Raw genomic sequence first — 21812 nt, 5'->3', positions numbered from 1 at the left:
TCACTCCAGATCCATCATCCAATTTGGGCTTTTTTGATTGTAAGAGTAAATCTTCCCTTCGTGTGGATTTAGCCCTGCCCTGATGCACCGGTGGCTGTACCCCCATGCTTTGAAATGCTCCGTGAGTATGGCGGACTGTCTCTCGAAGCGGGCCTCTGTGGAGCATACCCGCCTATTCCTCAGAAATTGTCCAACTGGGATGGCTTTAATGACAGAATAATTATGTGCCGAGGAGGCATGTAACAACGAGTTGACAGATGATTCTTTACGGTAGAGGTCAGTCTCGATGGAGCCATCCTCGGCCACATACAGAGTGACGTCCAGAAAATCAATTCTATTTGCATGCCAGGTATATGTGAATTTCAAATTAAAGATGTTGTTATTCAGTTCCTGCATAAATTTGGATAGGCTGGTCTCGCCACCATTCCAGATCATCAGAACCTCATCAATGTAGCGAAACCAGCCTACCACAGGGTCCGCGGCGTGTGCTCCGTCTCCCTGGAAGATAAGTATTTCCCAGTACCCCAAAAAAAGATTTGCATATGACGGAGCACACGCCGCGCCCATCGCAGTACCCTGTAATTGTAAATAAAACCTATCCTTAAAGACAAAATAATTGTGATTTAAAATAAACTCCAGTAGCTCCAAAATAAATTCAGAAAAGTGTCCATCCCAGTTGGCAGACTCGAGGAAGAAGCGGGCAGCCCTCAATCCATCTCCATGTCTAATTGATGTATATAAGGATTCAATGTCAATAGTGACAAGAATCATGCCCGCCTCAAGAGACAGCCCATCAACCCTCCTCAGCACGTCTGTAGTGTCTCTGACATAGGAGGGGAGTGTTTCCACCAAAGGTTTTAGATAGAAGTCTACAAATTTACAAATATTCTCACACAACCCTCCTATGCCAGAGACAATAGGTCGCCCCGGCGGGTTAACAGCGTCCTTGTGCACCTTAGGCAGGGCATAGAAGGTAGCAATCCTAGGGAATTTGGGCATCAGCCCATCAAGCACCTTTTTGGGGACAACACCCGACTCGCTAGCCAGATCCAGTATACGTGCCAGTTTATTGGAGAAATTTTGGGTGGGGTTCTGAGGCAATATGCGATACGTATCTTTATTTCTTAATTGCCGCAAAATTTCCCTTTCATATTTGTCAGCTGGCCAGATCACCACATTCCCCCCCTTGTCTGCTGGTTTAATAACCACTGTGTCTAATGCTTGTAGTTCTCTCAATGCACTTCTTTGATTTGGTGTCAGATTGTCATTGTATACCCCTCGCGGTAACCTCATAAGGTCCTCAATGACCAATCTGCAAAAAATGTCCACCTGAGGGCAGAGAGACAAAGGGGGGAATGTGGATGACCTGGGCATGAGTGCAGAAGGAAATTTACCTATAGAGTCTGGTTGCTGCTCCCTGAGTAAGTCCTCCAAGGCCGATAGGGCAGTGGCCTCCGCCTCGTTTAAAGAGTTCTCACCAAGATTTTTTTGACCATGCAATTTCTTAAGGAGCAATTTGCGACAAAACAAGTGGGTGTCCTTTACGGCTGTGAAGAAATTAAACTCATTAGATGGAACAAAATTTAAACCAAGTTTTAAAACCTCAATTTGTGTTTCGGATAGAGAAATCGGGGATAGGTTAATCACCTCTAGATTAGTGCTCTTTGCCTTCCGATCATAGGATGGTGGGGAGGTGAATTTTCTTTTCTTTGTGTTGTATTTTCCCTTTGCAGCCCTGTTTGGCTGTATCTTCCTTCCTCTATCTCCATTTGTTGTCCTAGATTGGTCGGAGGCCACACTAGACTCGTCTACTGATGTTACAGACGATACCGACCCCGATCTTATTTGTGGTACTGGGCGGGTTCTAATTCTCCCCATCCTCCAACGATAAACACGGTTATCGTGGTAATCTGCATTGTCTCTTTGTAGCTTTTTCGTTTTTATAGCACTAATCTCCTGCTCCCATTTCACGAAATCACTATCCAAATCATTGTTCAGTTTCTCCAGTGCCTCTGCAGTTAATTCATCTTTTATTGTTAGCTGAATGGTATCAATTTCCTTCTCCAACTCACACAACTTAGTTTCAACCAATTTCATAAGGAGTTCAATGAATCCTCTTGAACATTTCGTAGCAATATTTTCCCATTCTGCTCTAAACGATTCGTCATCAATAGGGAAGGATGGAAAAATCTGGACACGCAAACCTCTCGGGATCAGGCTGCGAGCCAGGTATTGTCCCAGAGTTGCCCTATTCCACCACAGCTTTGTCCGCCTGTGCAATAAAGACTTAAGTCTAATAATTCTCTCTCTAGAGTCACCACCATTCGTAATAAAAGAACCGTCAGTACCCTCTTTAAAGACCTCCCTCTGAAATAGGGTACTTTATTATAGGCAGCTAGTATTATGGGTGGGTTTATATATCCTCCCTCTTACATACATATATGCACTGATTCACCTTCATGTATGCACATTATGGGCCCGTTTAGCGCTTTTTATCCCTTTAAAGATGGCCGCCACCGTGGTCTTCTTAAAAATGGCTGCCGGTAGTGCGCATGCCCGCTGCCGCCCGGAGTGTTCGTCTATGGCTGCGGTTGTCATTGTTTGCTGGACGCGTGTGTCACTGGCGCCATATGGTGGAGTTCCACCTACACACGCGCACAGCTATGACGGCCCCGGCGATGACGCGCCCTGGACGCCACCGCGCATGCGCCGTTTTGGCCGGCGCTACTTCCGGTTTGGGTATTATTTAAACAGCACAAGACGGATTATAAGTGAACCCTGTTGAGAAAGCTATTCAGCGAAACGTACGTTCGGGGGTGCTGAGAAGGTGGGGGTACTTTCCCTGATGACCACAATGGGTAAGCCTGCAATATACCGCATTTAATTGTTGCTATTTATGGATATGGGATACCTGTGAAATCTTTATCTCTGGCTTATGCCTGTTGCCAAAAGGATGTATTGAAGTACTCCCTCCTTTACTCAGTTTCCGTCATGTTCCCTTCTTTTTGTACCTTCTTACCTGCATAGTGCTTACAGCACGTTTTTGCAGTTTGTTTGATGTATTCTCTTGTTGATATATTGTTGGATTTATTGTAATAAAGTGTTATAAATATATTTTTAATATAATTATGCCTATATAATCTATATATCAGGATTGAGAATTTGCCATTAGGATTTATAGTCTAGGAATTTTAGGGTTAACAGTTTAGGAGCTCTAAGCTTTATATGTTTATCTAGGGTTTGATAGAACCTCTAGGGTTTAGACTTTTAAGGGAATCTGTCAGCTCAAACCGATGACATACAGTACGTGTGTTGGTAATAAGATTACAAGTGAGTCCATACCTTTATTAAGCAAAATTGCTACTCAGTTATAGAGAAATCCACTTTAGGGTATGTGATCACGATGTCTTGTAAACTCAGGCGATTCCGACAATTTTTCCAAAAGGAAGACGCTTCGGGATAAGTCTACATTTTTTTAAATCCTGAATCGTCTGTTCTTGCTTTTTTTGGTTATTCCGGAGTTCTTGCTTTTGATCTCCAGCATTTCCCATCCTTTTTGGATGGTCTAAATTATTGACATTTTCCGGTAGTTTTTTTCCTCCACTAAACAATGAAGAAACTACTTGCGTTTTCTAAAGCAAAAATGCTGGTAAATTGCTGAAAATGATGTGTAGGGGTCTTCCGAATGTCTTTTGAGCCTTCCAATTGTCTTATATTGTAAATTATACAGCTTCTTCCGAGCAGAAAACAGCTGAAGTATGGTCAGGTTAGTTCTTTTAGCCACTTGTTGTCATTTGAAACCTGAACCGGTAAAACGATGCTCAAGAGTATGTGCACACATAAGTATTTTTACTTACTTTTTGTAGTTTTATCCATATTTTTACAGAATTTGTCCCACAAAACTTCTCTGATCAACATTTTATTTTATTGATATTTTTCCCACTGTAATGGGGCATCCATTGGAGCCCCAGTTACATGGATAAACCACTGCAGACTATGTAATCACTAAAGTCCAACAGATGCTTCTGCTCGATGCATAGTGCTTACTATGTGCTGTGTAGCCAGCAAAGTAGAAGACAGAAGTGGTAATAAACCACTTCTTTCTTGTAGACAGAGTTTCTACAGGAGCTTTAACCCCTTCACGACATGATGTAAACTTACATCATATATTGTGTCCCTGTCTTTGATGCAGGCTCGCACTCCGAGCTCACATCTTTCCTGGTGTACATCAACACGTTACATGATCATGGGGTGCTGATGGGTTGCCATGACATCCAGGGGGGCCTGCTGAAAACCCCGTTGTTTTTCATTATGTTTCGCCTGTGAAATCTAGCGTTTAGCTGATGTTCATAGGAGACCATGATTTTAGCTATACATAGCAGTGCTGATGCACTGCTATGTATAGTCCAAGTGATCGGATGATCACATCTTCCAGTCCCTTAAGGAGACTAACAAATACAGTATATAATGGGAAAAAAATGTTTTTAGCAATATGAAAAAATATAAATATATTTTTTATAAAATATAAATATATTTTTTTCATCACTTAAATAAAAAAAATATATATATGTTTTCCAGCTGAGTACTCATACTGACCAGGAGAATCATATTACCAGATCGGTTTTACCAAATAGTGAACATGATAAATAAAAAATACAAAAAACAACTGTGGAATCGCACTTTTTTGCAATTTCAACACACTTGAAATTGTTTCCTGTTTTTCAGTACACTATATGGTAAAATGAATGGTGTCATTTAAAAGTACAACTTGTACCACAAAAAAACAAGCCCTCATATGGCTATGTGGAAGGGAAAATAAAAAATGTTATGGCTCTTGAAAGAAGGGAAGAAAAAACAAAATCGAAACCCACCCCAAAAAAACAAAAAATAGCCATGCCTTGAAGGGGTTAACCCCACAATATAAATGGGATGGGGTTAAAGCTCAGAACAAAGAGCCATACATTTACTGTACTTGGTCATTATCTAGTTAAGAGATCAAGGGTCTACAGTTTAGGGGCTTTAGATTTCAAAGTTTAGAAGCTGTAGGGTTTAGAGTTCATGGGTTCCAGATTTTAGAGTTTAGTGGGTATAGAGTTTAAAGGCTCTTTTAAAGGCTCTAGAATGTAGAAGTTCTAGGGTTTAGATTTTATGTCCAATAAAATGGACATTTAAAATCTTGGTAGAATATAATGGAATGTGAATAAAGCTGTATTAACAATTGTATGACAACCTATAATAAAATTTTAAAGGGAACCTGTCTGCAGGGTTGTGCACAGTAACCTACAGACAGTGTCAGGCACTGTTATACTGATTACAATGATACCTTGGTTGATGAAATCTGTCTTGTGGTTGTTTAATCTTTATTTTCAGTTTTGAGTTAATGATATGCTCGTGCTCCGGGGCGGCCCGTGGGAGGTCTTCATATGGTGATCTGATTAGGTATTCATGTGTATAGCTTCTAACAGGTCAGTGATCCCTGACCTGAGCTGCAGCCTGATCGCATGTGTAATGTGCATTTATTTATTTTTTTCACGGTATACATTAATTCATAAAAATAAAAAAAATCAGTGTGAAAATGAGGCTGGCCATGCCAGCAAAGTAGCAGCTATCGTTGCTATCTTGCTAGAGAAAAAAATAAATTGCCTCCCCCAAGATGGCGCCACCGGCGCCTGCACAGTAGCATCTATCGGATCGCCGATAGCTGCCACTGTGCAAGTGTTGGGGGTCACTATCTTGCTAGAGAAGATAAAAATTGTCTCCACTAAGATGGTGCTGGCGCCCGTGGCGCCACCTTGTAAGAGGAAATTTTTTTCCCTAGCAAGATGGCGTCGCCAGAGCCTGCGCAGTAGCAGCTATCGGATCACTGATAGCTGCTACTGCGCAGGCACGGCCTGTGCCATTTTTAAGCTGATCTTTTTTTTAATGAATTTATGGATACTATGAAAAAGAATTAAATGCACATTGGTGCTTGGTGCAGCGTGGGATTTTTAAAAATTTTAAAAATATATATAATATTTATTATGTAAATTAGGGGGCAGGTCACTGAGGGATCACTGACCTGTCAGAAGCCATACTGATGAATACCTAATCAAAGCACCACATGAAGACCCCTCCCCCCATAGGCCGCCCCAGAGCACGAGCATATCAGTAACTCAAAACTAAAAATAAGGATTAAACAACAACCACAAGACGGATTTCATCAACCATGGTATCATTGTAATAGTATAACGGCACCGACCTGACACTGTGTGTATGTTACTGAGCACAATCCTGCTAACAGGGTCCCTTTAATATAAATTTCTTTACCACCATTCATTTTTGAGCTGTTGATTTTCGAATCAGCACGCTATGTTATAGCTTCCACACTTAGTAATTTGTTTTTAAATATATTCTGAGACAAAAGGCAGTCTTTGCTTGTTTACATTGTTCATTTATTAACTAAAAGAGTGTATAGTACATTTTTTTTCTAACATTGAAATTACAACACCAAAAGGAAAATTCATGAAATTATGGTAATTGATAGACATGTTAATGATATGCAAATAATGAAAAATAGAAACAATATTTCCAAATCATCTTGAAGTATTCAGTATGGAATATGAGTGCCATGTGCAGAAGTACACTCACATAAGCGCCATGGCATGCTATCAATTAGGTTACTAATGGTCATCTGAAGAATGTTTTGCAAGGCTGAATGCATTCCCTCATGTGCTCAAATATCCATCATGTCTGGAGATGCTCCAGGCCATTGTAGCACATTCAGGCCACGCAGGCTTCTCACAGCAGCATGTACAATGCATATGGCCTGATATTGTCGTGTTGAAAAATGTCTGCTGGGACACTTTGGAAAAATGGCCGTACTACTGGTTCCATGATAAAATCAAATGGTAAGGGGGCCCATTTCCACCTCCAAAACATGTGGAACTGTGCATTATGATGAGCTATTGGACTGCAAAGGACCCTTGTACAGTTCTTACTCAGGGTTATCAGTGACTGAGAGGTTAGTGGACCTGAAATGAAAACTTGAAAGGTCCAGCAACTGTACATTATGCCATCCCAAACTATAATTCCTGGAGTACGACCGGTGTGGCATTCCCTTTTGTTGCCCACATGGTCTCTAGACCAATCTTCATATATTAATTCATCCAAGACAAAAGGGGGACTCATCACTGAAGAGGATGGACCTCTACTCCAGCCTCCATTGTAGTCTCGCTTTGCAGTATGATAGGATTTGAGAGTGGTGGTATAAGGTTAATAGAACACCTGTAGCTGGACATCTGGCTTTTAGCTCAATGTTGTGCAAACACCTTATGATGGTTTGTGTACACACTGTTTGACATCAAAGTTCATTTGTACTACAGAATGGATCAATCTCGAAACCATTGGTATGGCCATATCTCCAAAGAGCCCTATAAGGCGTTTTTCACAATAACAATGCCAGGCTATGTTAGTTGTACTATTGTGAGCATCTTTTGTGGCTTAGACTTTCAACCATGGTATGCAGCATCTCCGGACTTGTCTGGCATCAAGAACAACTGGGATGTCATTGATCTGCAATTGCAAAGGGAGCTGCCAGCAGCAGATATTGATGATTTGTGTGCCCAAGTGCATTCAGCTTGGCAGAACATTTCTCAGACAACCATTAATAACCTAGTTGATGTGTGTGGCGCTCATACTGAATAAATTGAGATGTATTGAAAATTTGGTTTCCATTTTTTTTTATAATTCACATATCATTAATGTGTCTATCGATCCTGTGATTTCATGCTTCCATAACTTTATCTTCTTGGTGTTGCAATTTCATTTTGAGAGATGTGTTATATATTCATAGAGGCTATAAAAAATATACTCACCTCTAAAAGCTATGAAATGATTCTTATTGGTATGATCTTTTTACATTACAAAAACCTCACATTTTAACTGAGGTGTGTAGACTTTTTATTGCCACTGTATATATTTATACGTATACTTATTTAATGCATACAATACTGGGCAAAAGCGTGGACACACCTGATCAGACATCAAAACCACTAAGGCCTCTTTCACACTTCCGTCTTTTTGTTTCCGTCAAAATCCGTCGTTTCGTGAAAAAAAACGGATCAAGCAAATGTTTCTGCTGGATCCGTTTTTTTTCTCATAGACTTGTATCAGCGACGGATTGTGACGGATGGCCTTCCGTTTCATCCATCGTGCCCTGGATCCATCGTAAAATCGCTGTCTGTCGGGCGGAGACAACGCACATAGAAACGTTTTTTGTGTATGTCGGAAAATCGCTCAGCTCACTGGCCATCGTTGGCTATAATGGAAGCCTATGGACGCAGGATCCGTCGCTGACTGTGAAAAGCAGGAATCCAGCGACGGATGCGTCTTTTGAAACTGTGCATGTGCGGAAGAATTTCCCGTCAGGGAAATTCTCTCTCGCTCTCTCTCTCTTTTTTTTTTTTTTATACTATTGATGCTGCCTATGCATTACAGCATACATTCACAGCAAAACTTCCTGTGTACAAATAAGCTGTCCAGCTCTCATATTGCAAACAAAACTGTAAGAAAAATAGACTTTTTTGTATGTGTCCTGGGAGACCATTCATCTCCTCCCCACTGTGACTCTTGACCACTACATTACTCGCATAATGTATCGGAATAGTAAGCCTCTTTAGCAAAATCTTCATCTCTAAACCGCCAACCTGATAAAATGGTAGGGATCAGATTGATTCCTTTCCTTATTTCTACAAGTTGAGAAGTGGAGAGTAAGTACAACCGCGACGCAAGAACATTTAAAGTGTAACCATCGTGTTCATTTTTATATTATAAAAATGTGGTTACTCTTTAAAAGCTACCGTATTTACAAGTTTTCTTTAAAGCATCTCAAATAAAAGAACATAATCCAAACAATCTCCAACTGTTTCATACATGTATTTCCTCTTGAAAAGACAATATCTATGCAAAACAATAGATTTGAAAAACCAGATTACTTTTCTGTAGTTTGCTAATAGGTTGTCAGCTGAAAACTGGAGAATGTAGAGGCTTAAGCCCGTCATACAGATTAGATTAGACAGTCATCTCGGCCAGCTCTTCCATGTGCAGGAACACTTGTTCCATTGTGTTTTCTATGAGGGAGCTTACTTATCTCTTGGAGAGCAAAAGGATTGGCAGTCCAATCGGACATGCCGGATTCTTAACTCCCTTGACAATTAATTGTCCAACGCCCAATATACATTAGATTGTCGGCCAAACCTATCGATATTGGCGTGTTTGGCTGAGAGTAGCCTAATGTGTATGAAGGGCTTTAGGGTAGACTGACAACATAAAATTAGTAGATAAACAGAACAGTAGATAAACATGCATCTCACCGGCAGGCCTGTCAGGCGGTTGTGTTGAAGGTAGAGGTAGCGCAGTGAGAAGAGGCCTCGGAACAGCTCAGAAGGTAGCCTGTGGATACTACACTGATACAGGTGCAGGGACAGCAAAGAGCTGAGACCACTGAAGGTGTCTGGCTGAAGAGGTGGTAAATTGGGATTCTTGCCTAGATCTAGCTCTTCTAGATGCTCCAAACCTTGGAAAGTCCCAGGACGTAACACAGAGATGCGATTTGAAAAAAGCCATAGAACAGATGTGAAGGGAGAAAATAACCCAGGGCCCAGAGCTGAGATCTGGTTGTTTTGCAGGAAAACTCTTCGTGCCTGACTGGGCAGAGGTGAGGGAACACGGGAAAGGTTATGAGATTGGCAGCTCGCTGTTGGGGGTGAGGGATAACACGTACACAGTGAGGGACAAGGGGAGAGGGAAAAAGGGTAAGAAAGTGAAAGGGGAAGGAGGAGGAGAAAACCAAGGAGGTACTGGAGGGAGCCTATGACAAAGGGCAAGGAAAAGCAGAGAAATGCAGATTGAGAGGAAAAGGGAGCAGGAGAAAAACAGAATAAATAAAGCATTAATTAGTTAACATTAATGTGTCTATAGCAAGCATTTGTACTGTACAACTGAGACTATTACTACAGCTTGGTAAATAGCAGAATACAGTAAATGTGCCAGGGCTGATTTTATTTTTAGATGTTGACAGGACAGTCAATAGCTGGCACCAGTGCAGAATTGGGTTTTGGCACCCATCATTGGGCTGTGGTTCCTGAGTTTTCAAAATCAAATTATTTTAAGGGCTCACCTCCATTTATTCAAAACATGTGAATGACATTATTATTATTATTATTATTATTATTATTATTATTATTATCATTTACTCAGAGAACAGATCCCCAGTAAGGTCTAATAAGCTGCTCTTAAATCATTAAATTAGAAATAAACCCTAGTGGCAAGAGATTGGCTCCAAAATCAGCCTCTTATTGGGCTGTACTCTGCTGGACAATTGTGCCTCATTGTTGTGTCAGAATCTGGGATCCTTGAAGGATCCTCTAATACAATAATAAAACCCTGCTTCCACCTAGCAGTCGAACATATTCAAAAAGGACTTAAAAAGATCCATAAATACCAATGGACACTTCATGCACAGTCAAAATTGTACCAAATAGTACCAAAGAGTAAAACAATAGATCATCTTCACATTCAAAAAAATAATTTCAGAGCAAGAAAATGAGCTTTCCAACATCCACAAAGAAATTGATCAATATTCTCTCCATGTTACATAGGCACCAGTCCAGGACTGCGTATTTGAGAACTCTGTGAGAACTTGGCTCACCTTCCACCCAGACAAAGAAACAAACAATGTCCAAGTGTCCAAGGCACCAGATATAGAGCAGATGACTGACTTGCTAGCCTATCAGACTGGTATTACCCTGTGTAGGTATAGAGCCATTATACAACTGTCTGTTGGATTACCGCCGCTGTTGTCACTGGAAGCTCAGTTAAAACTATTTTTCCTAAATGGCCATCAAGAATCAGAAACTCTTTTCCAAGGGGTTTCATGTAGTTTGTTTCCTTATTAGTTGAGATGAATAGTTACCAGGGATCTATTCCAGTGCCACAAAAAGAGAGTTTACGCCTCATAGGATTTACCAGACTCAATTGTTACTCCATCTATCAGAGGTGGACACTGTGTATATCACTTAGTATTAGAATCATTGACTGAATAATACTGTCCACAAGGTGGCCAGTGTCAAGTTTTCCAAAAAGTACCATGAATGAAATGTAACAATGTGTAAATATAAGTGAACTCTTACCATTGCCAATTCCTATCAGGAGCACATTCACCAAGAGTCCTAAAGAAGTCGTAGTACATAAGTGATTGTTTTCTTTGCCAAGCCATCAAAAGTAGCATTGATGTAATGAGAAAGAACATGCATGAAGAGCCACCAATATGAGAGAGACCCAGGTCTAAAAGTAATATGAAAGAAACCAGGTATTCAATATGAAATACCCAGATGATCTAAGACCTTGTTTTTCAGGTCTCCTGCATGTGGCTTCCTAACTCTTGGTAGTTGCAGTCCACAAATGGTACCAAAGAGATCAAAGACTTTGTACTAGCGTGAGTACTAAAAAACAATATCTCTGCTAGCTACTAAGTCATAAGTCAACTTAATTTGTTGTTAGTTTAGTTGGCTAGTTGGCTAGTGGAAGGATGGTGGCATTAAGATATATTAGTCTTAGGATACTACAAGGTTAATTGTTTTCAAAATAATGAGTTGAAAAATGTGGTAAAGAAACATGATATGGACATCTTTCAGCCACATCTTAGCCTACAATGGAGCCGTCAAGTATACTAATTTGTGTCATTCAAATGTATAGCCATACTGGAGATCTGCAGTTCTTGTCATCATTGCAATCTAATTGATTTCCAGAAGAGAGCCATAAGAATAACTCATATGTATGGAAAACTATGAGTCAACTCAAATGGGCACAGTCTTCTTACTCGACCCAGAATTCTGGCTATCACAATTGCCTCCATAGAGCACTGGATAGCCAAGATTGGAAAAGATTCGTAATTTTTGGGCTAGTAGCTTTGTGACCACGTAGTCCTCACATGTAATGACTAAATAACCTACTCAGGTTTCATACATGTGTTGTCTAGTTGTCTTTTCATTTCCTGGAAAGTATTATTATGCTGTTGACGCACCTGTGGATTATCAACCCAACACTTCTATTTAACACTGATTTCCCCAGTACTGAAGTTGCTGCTTGTGTATTTATTTATTTTTTTAAAATAAGGAAACCAGTGTAATAATTGGTGATGTCAGAAGGATTCCTTGGGCTTTACTGAGCTGGGGAGCATGCATGTCATCTGTGTCTTCACTCCATGCTCCGACATAGGGATCATTGGTAACAATAATCTCCTAGACATTACCCTTATATCACTATTATCAGCGATCTATATATGAAGACTTTGGGGAACACCTTGATAACATGATCCCCAAGAGTGTAAAAAAATTATAAAAATAATTAAACAATGACAAAAGTAATTAAAATGGTCCCCCCAACTACATAAAATGCACCAATATTAAATAACCTAAGTAACAAGAACCTATTTTGCATGAGCAAAGAGTATATTATAATGATAACAAAGATATGATATTCTAGACATATATAGTACATCAGATACCAATTTGTGTATGTTCCACTTCAGGCTCATTAGACATTTAGACCTGGATGATCAACTCCTGTGATGGGATATTTTATACACAGTATCGCAATATTAAATTATACAATGTACACATATTTTTCATTAATATTCTTTAATAAAATTCTAAAAAATAGAACAGTACAAAGCTACTATGTGTCCTTCCAAAAATGAAATAAATAAATAAATATTTGTCAGGATGGAATGTTCAAAGTCCCAAAAAATCATAGTGTTAAAAGGTTACCTTTATTTTTACTTTACGGAATCTGTTGTCGTCAAGGGGTTAATTATATAGATGAATGATATGACATTCAGAAAGTTTTGTGTTATGAGGATTTGATGATCACCTGGGTTATTTATTACAGTCCGCACCTCCTTTCCTAAAGTATTATGCTCATATAGGTTCACTACCATTCCATATACATATAAGTATGGCTTTAAGAATGATCACACACCCCTCACCTCACACATCTAATGATCCTTTACTTGTATGATGTTGTCTCTTTTAGAATTTCTGAAATTGTCCACAATAATTTGGCAATTGGGTCATTGATTCCGTTATCTCTTAGAATTGTTTGTCTCTTTTTTGAATTTCTGAAATTGTTCCCAATAATTTGGCAATTGGGTCATTGATTCCGTTATTTCCGAGGAAGTGACAACATTTCATGTCCCAACTTTGAACTTTCTTCTTGTTTTGTATTTTATACACTAAGGAAACTGAATCCAATGCTATTAAATATTCAACAGGCAGCAGCTCTCCACAATGTTCTACTCGTGTAACTCACCTGTTTACTTCTTCACACTGAGATAATTCATGGGAACTCATACTTTTTCTATACTCTATCTGCACCCCCATATCTACGAGAAGAACCACTGCAACTTCACAGTTTAAATTGATGGATCTAATCCTCATGCATGATCAAGTTTTGTAACCTAAATATGTTAACCTAAATCTCGTTTTGCATCTTCTAAGCCCACCGGTCACCCACCAACAGTAAACTTTGATCTTGAGATCACATTATTAACCATCTCTACTATGTATTGCTGTTGGACCACCACTTAGTTACTTACTAACTGTGTCACAATTCTATAAAGCGTCAGCTGTAAGTATCCCTTACCTCGCAGGGGGATCTTGCAGTCTCTTCGCATCCTTGTCTCTGGTTTGACTAGAGCATCCACAGAACTGAGGAGGATGTGACAAGGCAGGAGGGAGTGAGGGTGGAGGGAGCAGTGCTACACACAAAGCTGTGCACCAGTCGTGTAAAAGTATGTAGAGGAGAGAACAGTCAGTGACAACGCGGAGTTGGTTTCTTATTCGATTCCATATTCATGCAAAGACTAAAACATATTGAAAATATGCAATAGCTAATGTTTCTCTAGGATCAGATCGAGCTCAATTGATTGGGTCCTTATGCAAAGCAAAACATGGGCCTAACTTTCTTATTTGGAAAAATGAAAAGGGTGAGTAGCTCAGAAACAAAATAGAAAAAAGTTATATATAGCAAATAAAATAAACAAATAAATGAAACAAAATAATTAAAACATTATCATAATAATAATATTTGAATTAGAACTATACATTTTACAAATAAGAATACTATGCAGGGTCTGAAAATAACACCCATGATACTACCTTACAACTCTTAAACTGACCACCTCAGATAACAATAATGTTGAGAATATATGTTATCTACCCAGAGATTTCATTTAGATTCTTTAGGGTTTATTGGTCGGAGGGTGTTAGCACCTCGCCGGAGCCCTGCTCTGACTGGCAGGGTTTCCGGCGTGTCCCTTCACTCACACATGCTCTGCATGCTTCCAGCAGAACTTCCAGCCGAGCCTCTAGCCATGTCCTTAGAGTACGCGCTCGCCTCTGCCCTCTTAAAGGACCAGTGCATGCACTTGCTATTTCCTCTCCAGCAAATTGCTATGGAGAAGTATATATTGCTCCCTCCCCACTGGGGAGGTGCTTGAGCAACCTTCCTGTTTTGCAGTCTATATTGTGTAAGGTTGCATACCAGTCCCTGCTGCACTCTGGTGCAAATCCCGCCTGCTGCACTCTGGTGCAAATCCCGCCTGCTGCACTATGGCGCAAATCCTGCCTGCTGCACTCTGGTGCAATCCTGCCTGCTGCACTCTGGTGCAAATCCTGCCTGCTGCACTCTGATGCAGACCCTGCCTGCTGCACTCTGATACAAACTCTGCCTGCTGCACTCTGATACAAATTCTGCCTGCTGTACTCTGGTGCGAACTCTGCTGCACTCTGATGTGAACTCTGTCTGCTGCACTCTGATATGAACTCTGCCTATTGTACTCAGATACAAACTCGGCCTGCTGCTCCATCCAGTCTGTCCTCTGAGTCAAGTTGCTTCGCGTCCATTGGTCTGTCCAGGAGTGGCATCCGGTGTTCATCGGGAGCCAAGTCTAACCTCACCATCAGAGGCTCTAGGGAACAGTCAGGTGTTCGCTTAGTCACGCCCCTCCAGGCTCTCCGCAGTCCGTGGCACAGTGGTTCCACAAACCACATCCGTGACTGTTTGCTCAGGCCATGGACCCCGCTGGATCCCGGATCCTGCCTGATCAGACCATGTAGGAAGATCTCTGCCGACAGAAAGACGCGCAGGAGGTGCTGTCCATGCAATTGCAGTCCCTGACTTGGAGGCCTTAAACATCTCTCCAAAGTTCCCGCATGTTGAAGCAGCCATGTCTGTTATGACCTGGTGGTTACGGAGAAGCACTGATATGACCTGGTGGGTAAAATGAGTCATGGGACAAGCTCTGAGGAGGTGGTAACTTTACTGACCGCAAACCCTACTCCTAACACCAACACTAGAAATAGCCGTGGGACGTTCCTAACTCTCCCTAGACGCCTCGTCACGGCCTAAGAACTAACTACCCCTTAAGAAGGAAACAGAAAACTATCTTGCCTCAGAGAAATTCTCAAAAGGAAAGATAGCCTCCCACATGTATTGCTGTGAGTAGAGAGGGAAATGACATACACAGAAATGAAATCAGATTTTAGCAAAGGAGGCCAATTCTAATCTAGATAGACAGAAAATAGGAAAGGATACTGTGCGTTCAGTATTAAAAACTAAAAATCCACGCAGAGTTTACAAAAATGATCTCCACACCGACTCACGGTGTGGAGGGGCAAATCTGCTTCCCCAGAGCTTCCAGCTAGCCTGAATATTTCATAATGACAAGCTGGACAAAAGAAACATAACTTAACTGAGCAGTAAGGTCCAAAGCAAATGGACAACCAAAGAACTAGCAAGAACTTATCTTATGCTGAAATGGACAGGCCATCAGAGAAATCCAAGTAAAGATCTGAATCCAACCCAGAGAACATTGACAGCTGGCATGGACTACAGACCAGAGCCAAGTTAAATAGCAAGGCCAGTGGAGCCGATTAGTGAAAGCAGCTGCTGCAGAACCTCAAGGAGCAGCAGTTCCACTCGAAACCACCAGAGGGAGCCCAAGGGCAGAACTCACAAAAGTACCATTCATAACCACAGGAGGGAGCCCAAGAACGGAATTCACAACACATGTCTTCTCCTGACACTTCACAGACTGTCTGCTTAGCTCGAGATCCAGGCCCCCGACTCGCAGCTCCACCAGGCTTTGATGGCAATCCGAAGCTCTGCTGCAGGTTCATCAATCAGTACCAGCTACATTTTGAACGGCTTCCTCACCACTTCCCGTTGGACCGAGTAAAGGTGGCATTCCTTATGTCGCACCTTGGAGAGGTCCTGGCGTGGTTGAACCCATTATGGGAGAGAGAGGATCCGATAATCTCCAATTTGCCTGCATTCTTGGAGGCTTTTCACAAAGTATTCGATGAACCTGGGCGATCCACCTCTTCAGCTTCCGCTCTTCTCCATTTATGTCAGTCCAATTCATCTGTGGGACAATATGTAGAACGCTTGTGCACTCTGGCGTCCGAACTCGGATGGAATAACGAAGCTTTGGTGGTGACATTCTGGGTGGGGCTTTCCAGAGACATTAAGGATGAGCTAGCCGGTCGAGACCTACCAACTACCCTCGATGACCTGATCTCCCTTGCCATCCGTACAGACCTTCGTTTCCGAGAACGTGCCTGTGAGGTGGTACGTGAAAGAGGATCGCGACGCCTGGCTTGGTCTTTTCAAAGGCTGCTTGTTCCCTCGCCCTCTCCTGTTGAGGTTTCACCTGAACCCATGCAGGATGACAGCTTTGTCCTTGCCAGTCAGCGACAGAGGGATCACTGCGCTAGTGCTACGGCCAGTGCCTGTATTGTGGAGACATAGGACACTCCATTTGAGCCTGTCCAGTGAAGCCAGACAAACTCCAGCTCTAGGGTCGGTAGGAGAGGCCTCCCTAAATGGAAAAGACATCTCTCTACCCCTGACACTTACTGTGGCCGTGACAACCGGTGAATCTCAGTATATTGAGTCTGCATACTTGGATTCTAGGGCAGCAGGAAATTTTATCCTCCAGGCTGTAGTGGATCGGTTCCAAATCCCAGTTCGTTTGCTCCAAAACCCTCTAGCAATAACATCCATTGATGGGAGACCTCTTCAGGAGACGGTCCGTCTGGCTACTGAGCTGCTTGAGGTCTGTATTAGGATGCTTTATGCTAAGAGGATAGTCTTTTATCATCTTTACCACATGTCTCATGCTTTTCTCTTAAGCCTACCATGGCTACGACAGCAAGAACCTGTGTTGAACTGGAGAACTGGAGGTACTCCGCTGGGGACATTCCTGTCATGAGAAATGTCTGGCTCCAGTACGTCCGGTAAGGCCCCGTCATCTCCAGCATCGCTGCCCAGTTTGCCATCTGCCTATTGGTCCTTTGCTGATGTATTTGACAAAAAGGAAGCAGATCAAGAAAAACACATCCAGCCCATGAATGGCAGCGCTTCCCAGGATTCACATTCAAAGATGATATTTCATATTTTTTTATTTCATAACTTAAAATAGAAGAGATACAACGCGTTTCGGATACAGTATATATCCTTCTTCAGGTATCATAAAAACACAGTACAGGATTTGTACTGTGTTTTTATGATACCTGAAGAAGGATATATACTGTATCCGAAACGCGTTGTATCTCTTCTATTTTAAGTTATGAAATAAAAAAATATGAAATATCATCTTTGAATGTGAGTCCTGGGAAGCGCTGCCATTCATGGGCTGGATGTGCTTTTCTTGAATTACTCATCCTGTGTGAGCCTTACTCTGGCTCTTTCACTTGGATCCACCCGAGGCAAGCTGCAAGCCCTGTATATTGAAAAGTATCTCAGAGGGAATTTTGAGGATACATAATCCAAAGCCATTTCAGTCTTTTATCAGGTGAGTGCATAGAATTGTGCACCCTTTAAAGACTATAATATTGTGTTTACGCACTTAGGGCGCCACGATTTGTCTGTTCTTCTTTCCCAAACAGGGTTTTTTTGTAAAAAGGAAGCAGAGACTTTGCTGCCCCACAGGCCGTATGATTGCCCTATTAACTTGATTCCCGGATCTACACCCCTTAGAGGCTGAATTTACCCTCTGTCCCTGGCTGAGATTCGAGCTATGTTGGACTACATTCTGGAGAATTTGGTCAGGGGGTTCATTCAGAAGTCCTCCTCCCCTGCTGGGGCCGGGTTTTTGTTCGTTATAAAGAAAGATGGATCACTCCGATCCTGTATAGATTATTGGGGTATCAACCAGATCAAGGTGAAAAATAAATGTCCTATCCCACTGATAGTTGTCTACAAACTAATCTGTATTCACGGGGAGACAAATGGAAGATGGCTTTCAACACCAGGGACGGACATTATGAAAACCGAGTGATGCCCTACTGTCTCAGTAATGCACCGGTAGTTTTTCAAGAGTTCATCAATGATATCTTCCAGGACCTGCTTTATTCCTGCTTTGTTGTGTATATCGATGTTATTTTGATATTTTCCCTGGATCTGGCCTCCCACAGATAAGCAGTTCGGCAAGTTCTTCAGCGTCTTAGGGAGAATCGACTCTACGCCAAGTATGAGGTGTGTTTTTGAACAGTACGCTCTTCCCTTTTTGGGTTATATTATCGCAGATACCAGACTCAGGATGGATCCTGAGAAAGTCTCTTCCATCCTTAAATGACTGCTGCCCATTGGAGTCAAAGCAATACAGAGATGCCTTGGCTTTGTCCATATGTAGTCAGAAAAGTGGCAGCACTCACCATCCCTTTAAAAGCAATCCTTTATTCTGGAGTCACATAAAACATCAGAGGCAGGAGGGAACGGTGTGGATAGAACATCAAGACGAAGGCTGTTTCGCGCAGATGTGAGCTTCTACAGGTCCCTGGGTGGAAAGGAAGTGGCTTGGCTCATATACAGGTAACAGCACAGAGCCGCCCTCACCTGTGATGTCATCCAAAATGAATGGAGACTGCGATCCACCTACTGCACCTTTAGGACAACATATAAATATACAACATTTAAAATCTATGTGTATTCACACTTTGAAACAAAGATGAACAAACATTGTTAAATCTTAAAAAACAGACATATCAACTTTATCATTGAAACCTGCTGAACCTTGTGCCCATGTTCGCTGGATCCATTCAGTTTCCCTTCTAAGTAACAGTTTGTGATGGTCCCCTCCCTGAACTTATGATTTAACCCTTTCAATCCCTGCAAAACTTAAAACGGCAGAATTCCCATTATGTTGTTCTCTAACATGTTTAATTAACCTAAGAGCACCTTTCCCTGATTGTATTGAATTAAAATGTTCCCTGATACGAACAAACAAGGGTCGAATGGTGTTTTGTTAATGTTCAAGGAATTGTGATGAATAAATAAATGCTCACACGAAAACTGAATAAACAAAAATAAATTTACTTAATAAAAGATAATAAATAGTCACTCAAATAGCACATAATCAATAAAGTCATACATTACATTAGTATGAGCCTAATTCCCATGGGGAAAAATTGATGTACCAGTCCATTGTATAAAATTCATAACTTCTTTATTAGAAACATTAAAATACAAACAAAACAAAAAATTGTTTGTTTTTTTTTGTTGTTGTTTTGTTTGTATTTTAATGTTTCTAATAAAGAAGTTATGAATTTTATACAATGGACTGGTACATCAATTTTTCCCCATGGGAATTAGGCTCTGAGTATAAAGATGTGTCCGCATTATAATGTCTCCACATGGGGTGTTTTGATTACAAGTATCATTATATTTATATATAAAATATTCTGTTAATTTCCCCAAAACATGTGGTATAGTTGTTGGTTGACAATTTATATTACATTAGTATGGTAGAAGTCAATCAGCCTCCTCTCTCCCATCACTCTTCCATCTGTGTGTCCCCCTTGCATGTGTCTTTTATATGTTAAACTACCCCATACAAACTAATGTAAAGGCTTTTGATCTATATCATGGTCTCCCAGTATGAAACCCCCTAAGGCCAAATAGATACAGTAAGAACAAGTATCTATGTATCTATCTAACATATAATTAACATATATATGATACCCTAGTTAGGGCTGGCGGAACACACCAAATATAAATAAGAGGCGATATAAGATACGTTCGCAGTCCGGGGTCCACCGTGCAGAGAAGACACCTGCTGCTCGGTAATAACGGACTATATGGCAGTATTAAGAGAAGACACACACGGGTTAGCTTCACCCGGTATGAAGAAAGCGAACCCTGTTGCGTCACAGGGCCACGATACTGCACAGAGAGCGCAAGCAAGGACTCACAGAACTCTGCCCCAATACTCAGGGTAAGAGTCCCTCGAGACCTCTTGTGCTCGACACAGTGGTGTCAGGAGTAACTAAACATAAAATAGAATTAGCGCACTGGGTGTGTGCAGCGCCGCTCTGGCGGACACCACTAACCGCCCTAACTAAGGACAGGTAAGCGCACTGGTTGCGCACGGTGCCGCACTGGCTAGCGCTGCTGATAGACGCTATACATTGTGCCTGGTGCTGGATGGCACTAACTGGCTCTAGACAGCTCCAACATTTGTGAGTATTCATCCACACTAGGGATGGGTATGATTCGGAGCTTTCACCAGAACAGGAATACATCCACACACACACAATAACTGATTTATACTGCGGCCATGCAAACCTTTTATAGCTGTAGCTCTCCAGGTCCTTCCTAGTGATCCAATAGGAGCCACTACGGAACCTGAGCATGTGACCCCCGACCTCCATGCTCAGTAAAGGAAAAGCAGGACATAATCCCTGGAACGTCTGCTCGCCACTGATCAGGGCTGGCTACAAGGGCTGAGCCTGGAAAGGCAGCAGTAACCAAGCGCACAGTATCAGCTTGAGCCAGACGCTGGGATCGACATCTCTGCTGAGCAGGTTCCACTGCGGCTGGAGGAGAATGGGAGGCCGCAGCGGACATGGTTTGAGATTCCCCTTGTGCAGCGGTGGGAACTCGACACTTAACAACCCTCTCCTGAGAATGATCTAATCAGGTAGCTCTCATCTTTGAAATGCCAACAATCCTTTGTTAATAGATAAACAAATTACTGGTCATTTACATTCCTTTGTTAGATTAACCATCTGGCTAAAGGTACATTTAAGCTTCAATGACCTTCTGCGAACTCCATACAGTAAGGATATACTGAATATTATATAATGAACTGATTGAAACCATATCAATATCTCAATAATTAGTATTAATTAATTGGAGTGTTGACATCTTTTAAAAATATAACATACTACGCAAGGGGCTGGTGATATATAGACATCACAGGAGGGTCAGGGGGCATATATGCATCACAGGAGGGTCTGGGGGCATATATATATCACAGGAGGGGCTGGGGTAATAAATGCATCCCAGGAGGGGCTTGGGCGTGACATCACAGGACAGGCTGGAGCATATGGAAATCACAGGAGGGGATGGGGACATATAGACATCACAGGAGGGACTGAGGGCATATAGTCATCACAGTATGGGGTGGGGCATATAGACATCACAGTACCGGATGGGGGCATATAGATGCAGCGCCCCAGAGTCCTGGTCGTTGCAGTACTGTGGCTCCGCCACTATGGGGAGCTACGGTGCGTCTGATGGCACTGAAGGAGTTCATCTGATCAGGTATCACAGACACCAATACATTTCACAGCTGGGCCTCCGGGGGGAGCTAAGGGTGCTATTCATTAGGCCACTCCCCACCATAGTGGGTAAACTGGGGGTCAGGCAGGAAGTTAGATCAGAAAGCTGACTGGGTTGGAACCAGGCAACACCTTGTGGCAGAGGGTGTT

At 41.8% G+C, this 21812-nt stretch overlaps 1 protein-coding gene across 1 annotated transcript in view; it reads right to left on the bottom strand.

Annotated features, from left to right (window-relative positions):
- RTN4RL2 (reticulon 4 receptor like 2) overlaps positions 1–14037 on the bottom strand; it is an 85645-nt gene extending 71608 nt beyond the window's left edge. The window contains exons 1-2 of the mRNA XM_077251180.1: positions 13681–14037; positions 9351–9847 (exon numbers count right to left, since the gene is read on the bottom strand). Of these exons, the coding sequence (XP_077107295.1) occupies positions 9351–9847; positions 13681–13711 (528 nt within the window). The 5' untranslated portion in view covers positions 13712–14037. The remainder of the gene's footprint in view (positions 1–9350; positions 9848–13680) is intronic.
- Positions 14038–21812: the final 7775 nt, after the last annotated feature.

This window comes from Ranitomeya variabilis, chromosome 4 (genome assembly GCF_051348905.1).
Source record: "Ranitomeya variabilis isolate aRanVar5 chromosome 4, aRanVar5.hap1, whole genome shotgun sequence".
NCBI classification, from domain to species: Eukaryota; Metazoa; Chordata; class Amphibia; order Anura; family Dendrobatidae; genus Ranitomeya; species Ranitomeya variabilis.
The sequence above is the reverse complement of the archived record's forward strand: the minus strand, read 5'-3'. Positions and strand labels throughout refer to the sequence as shown.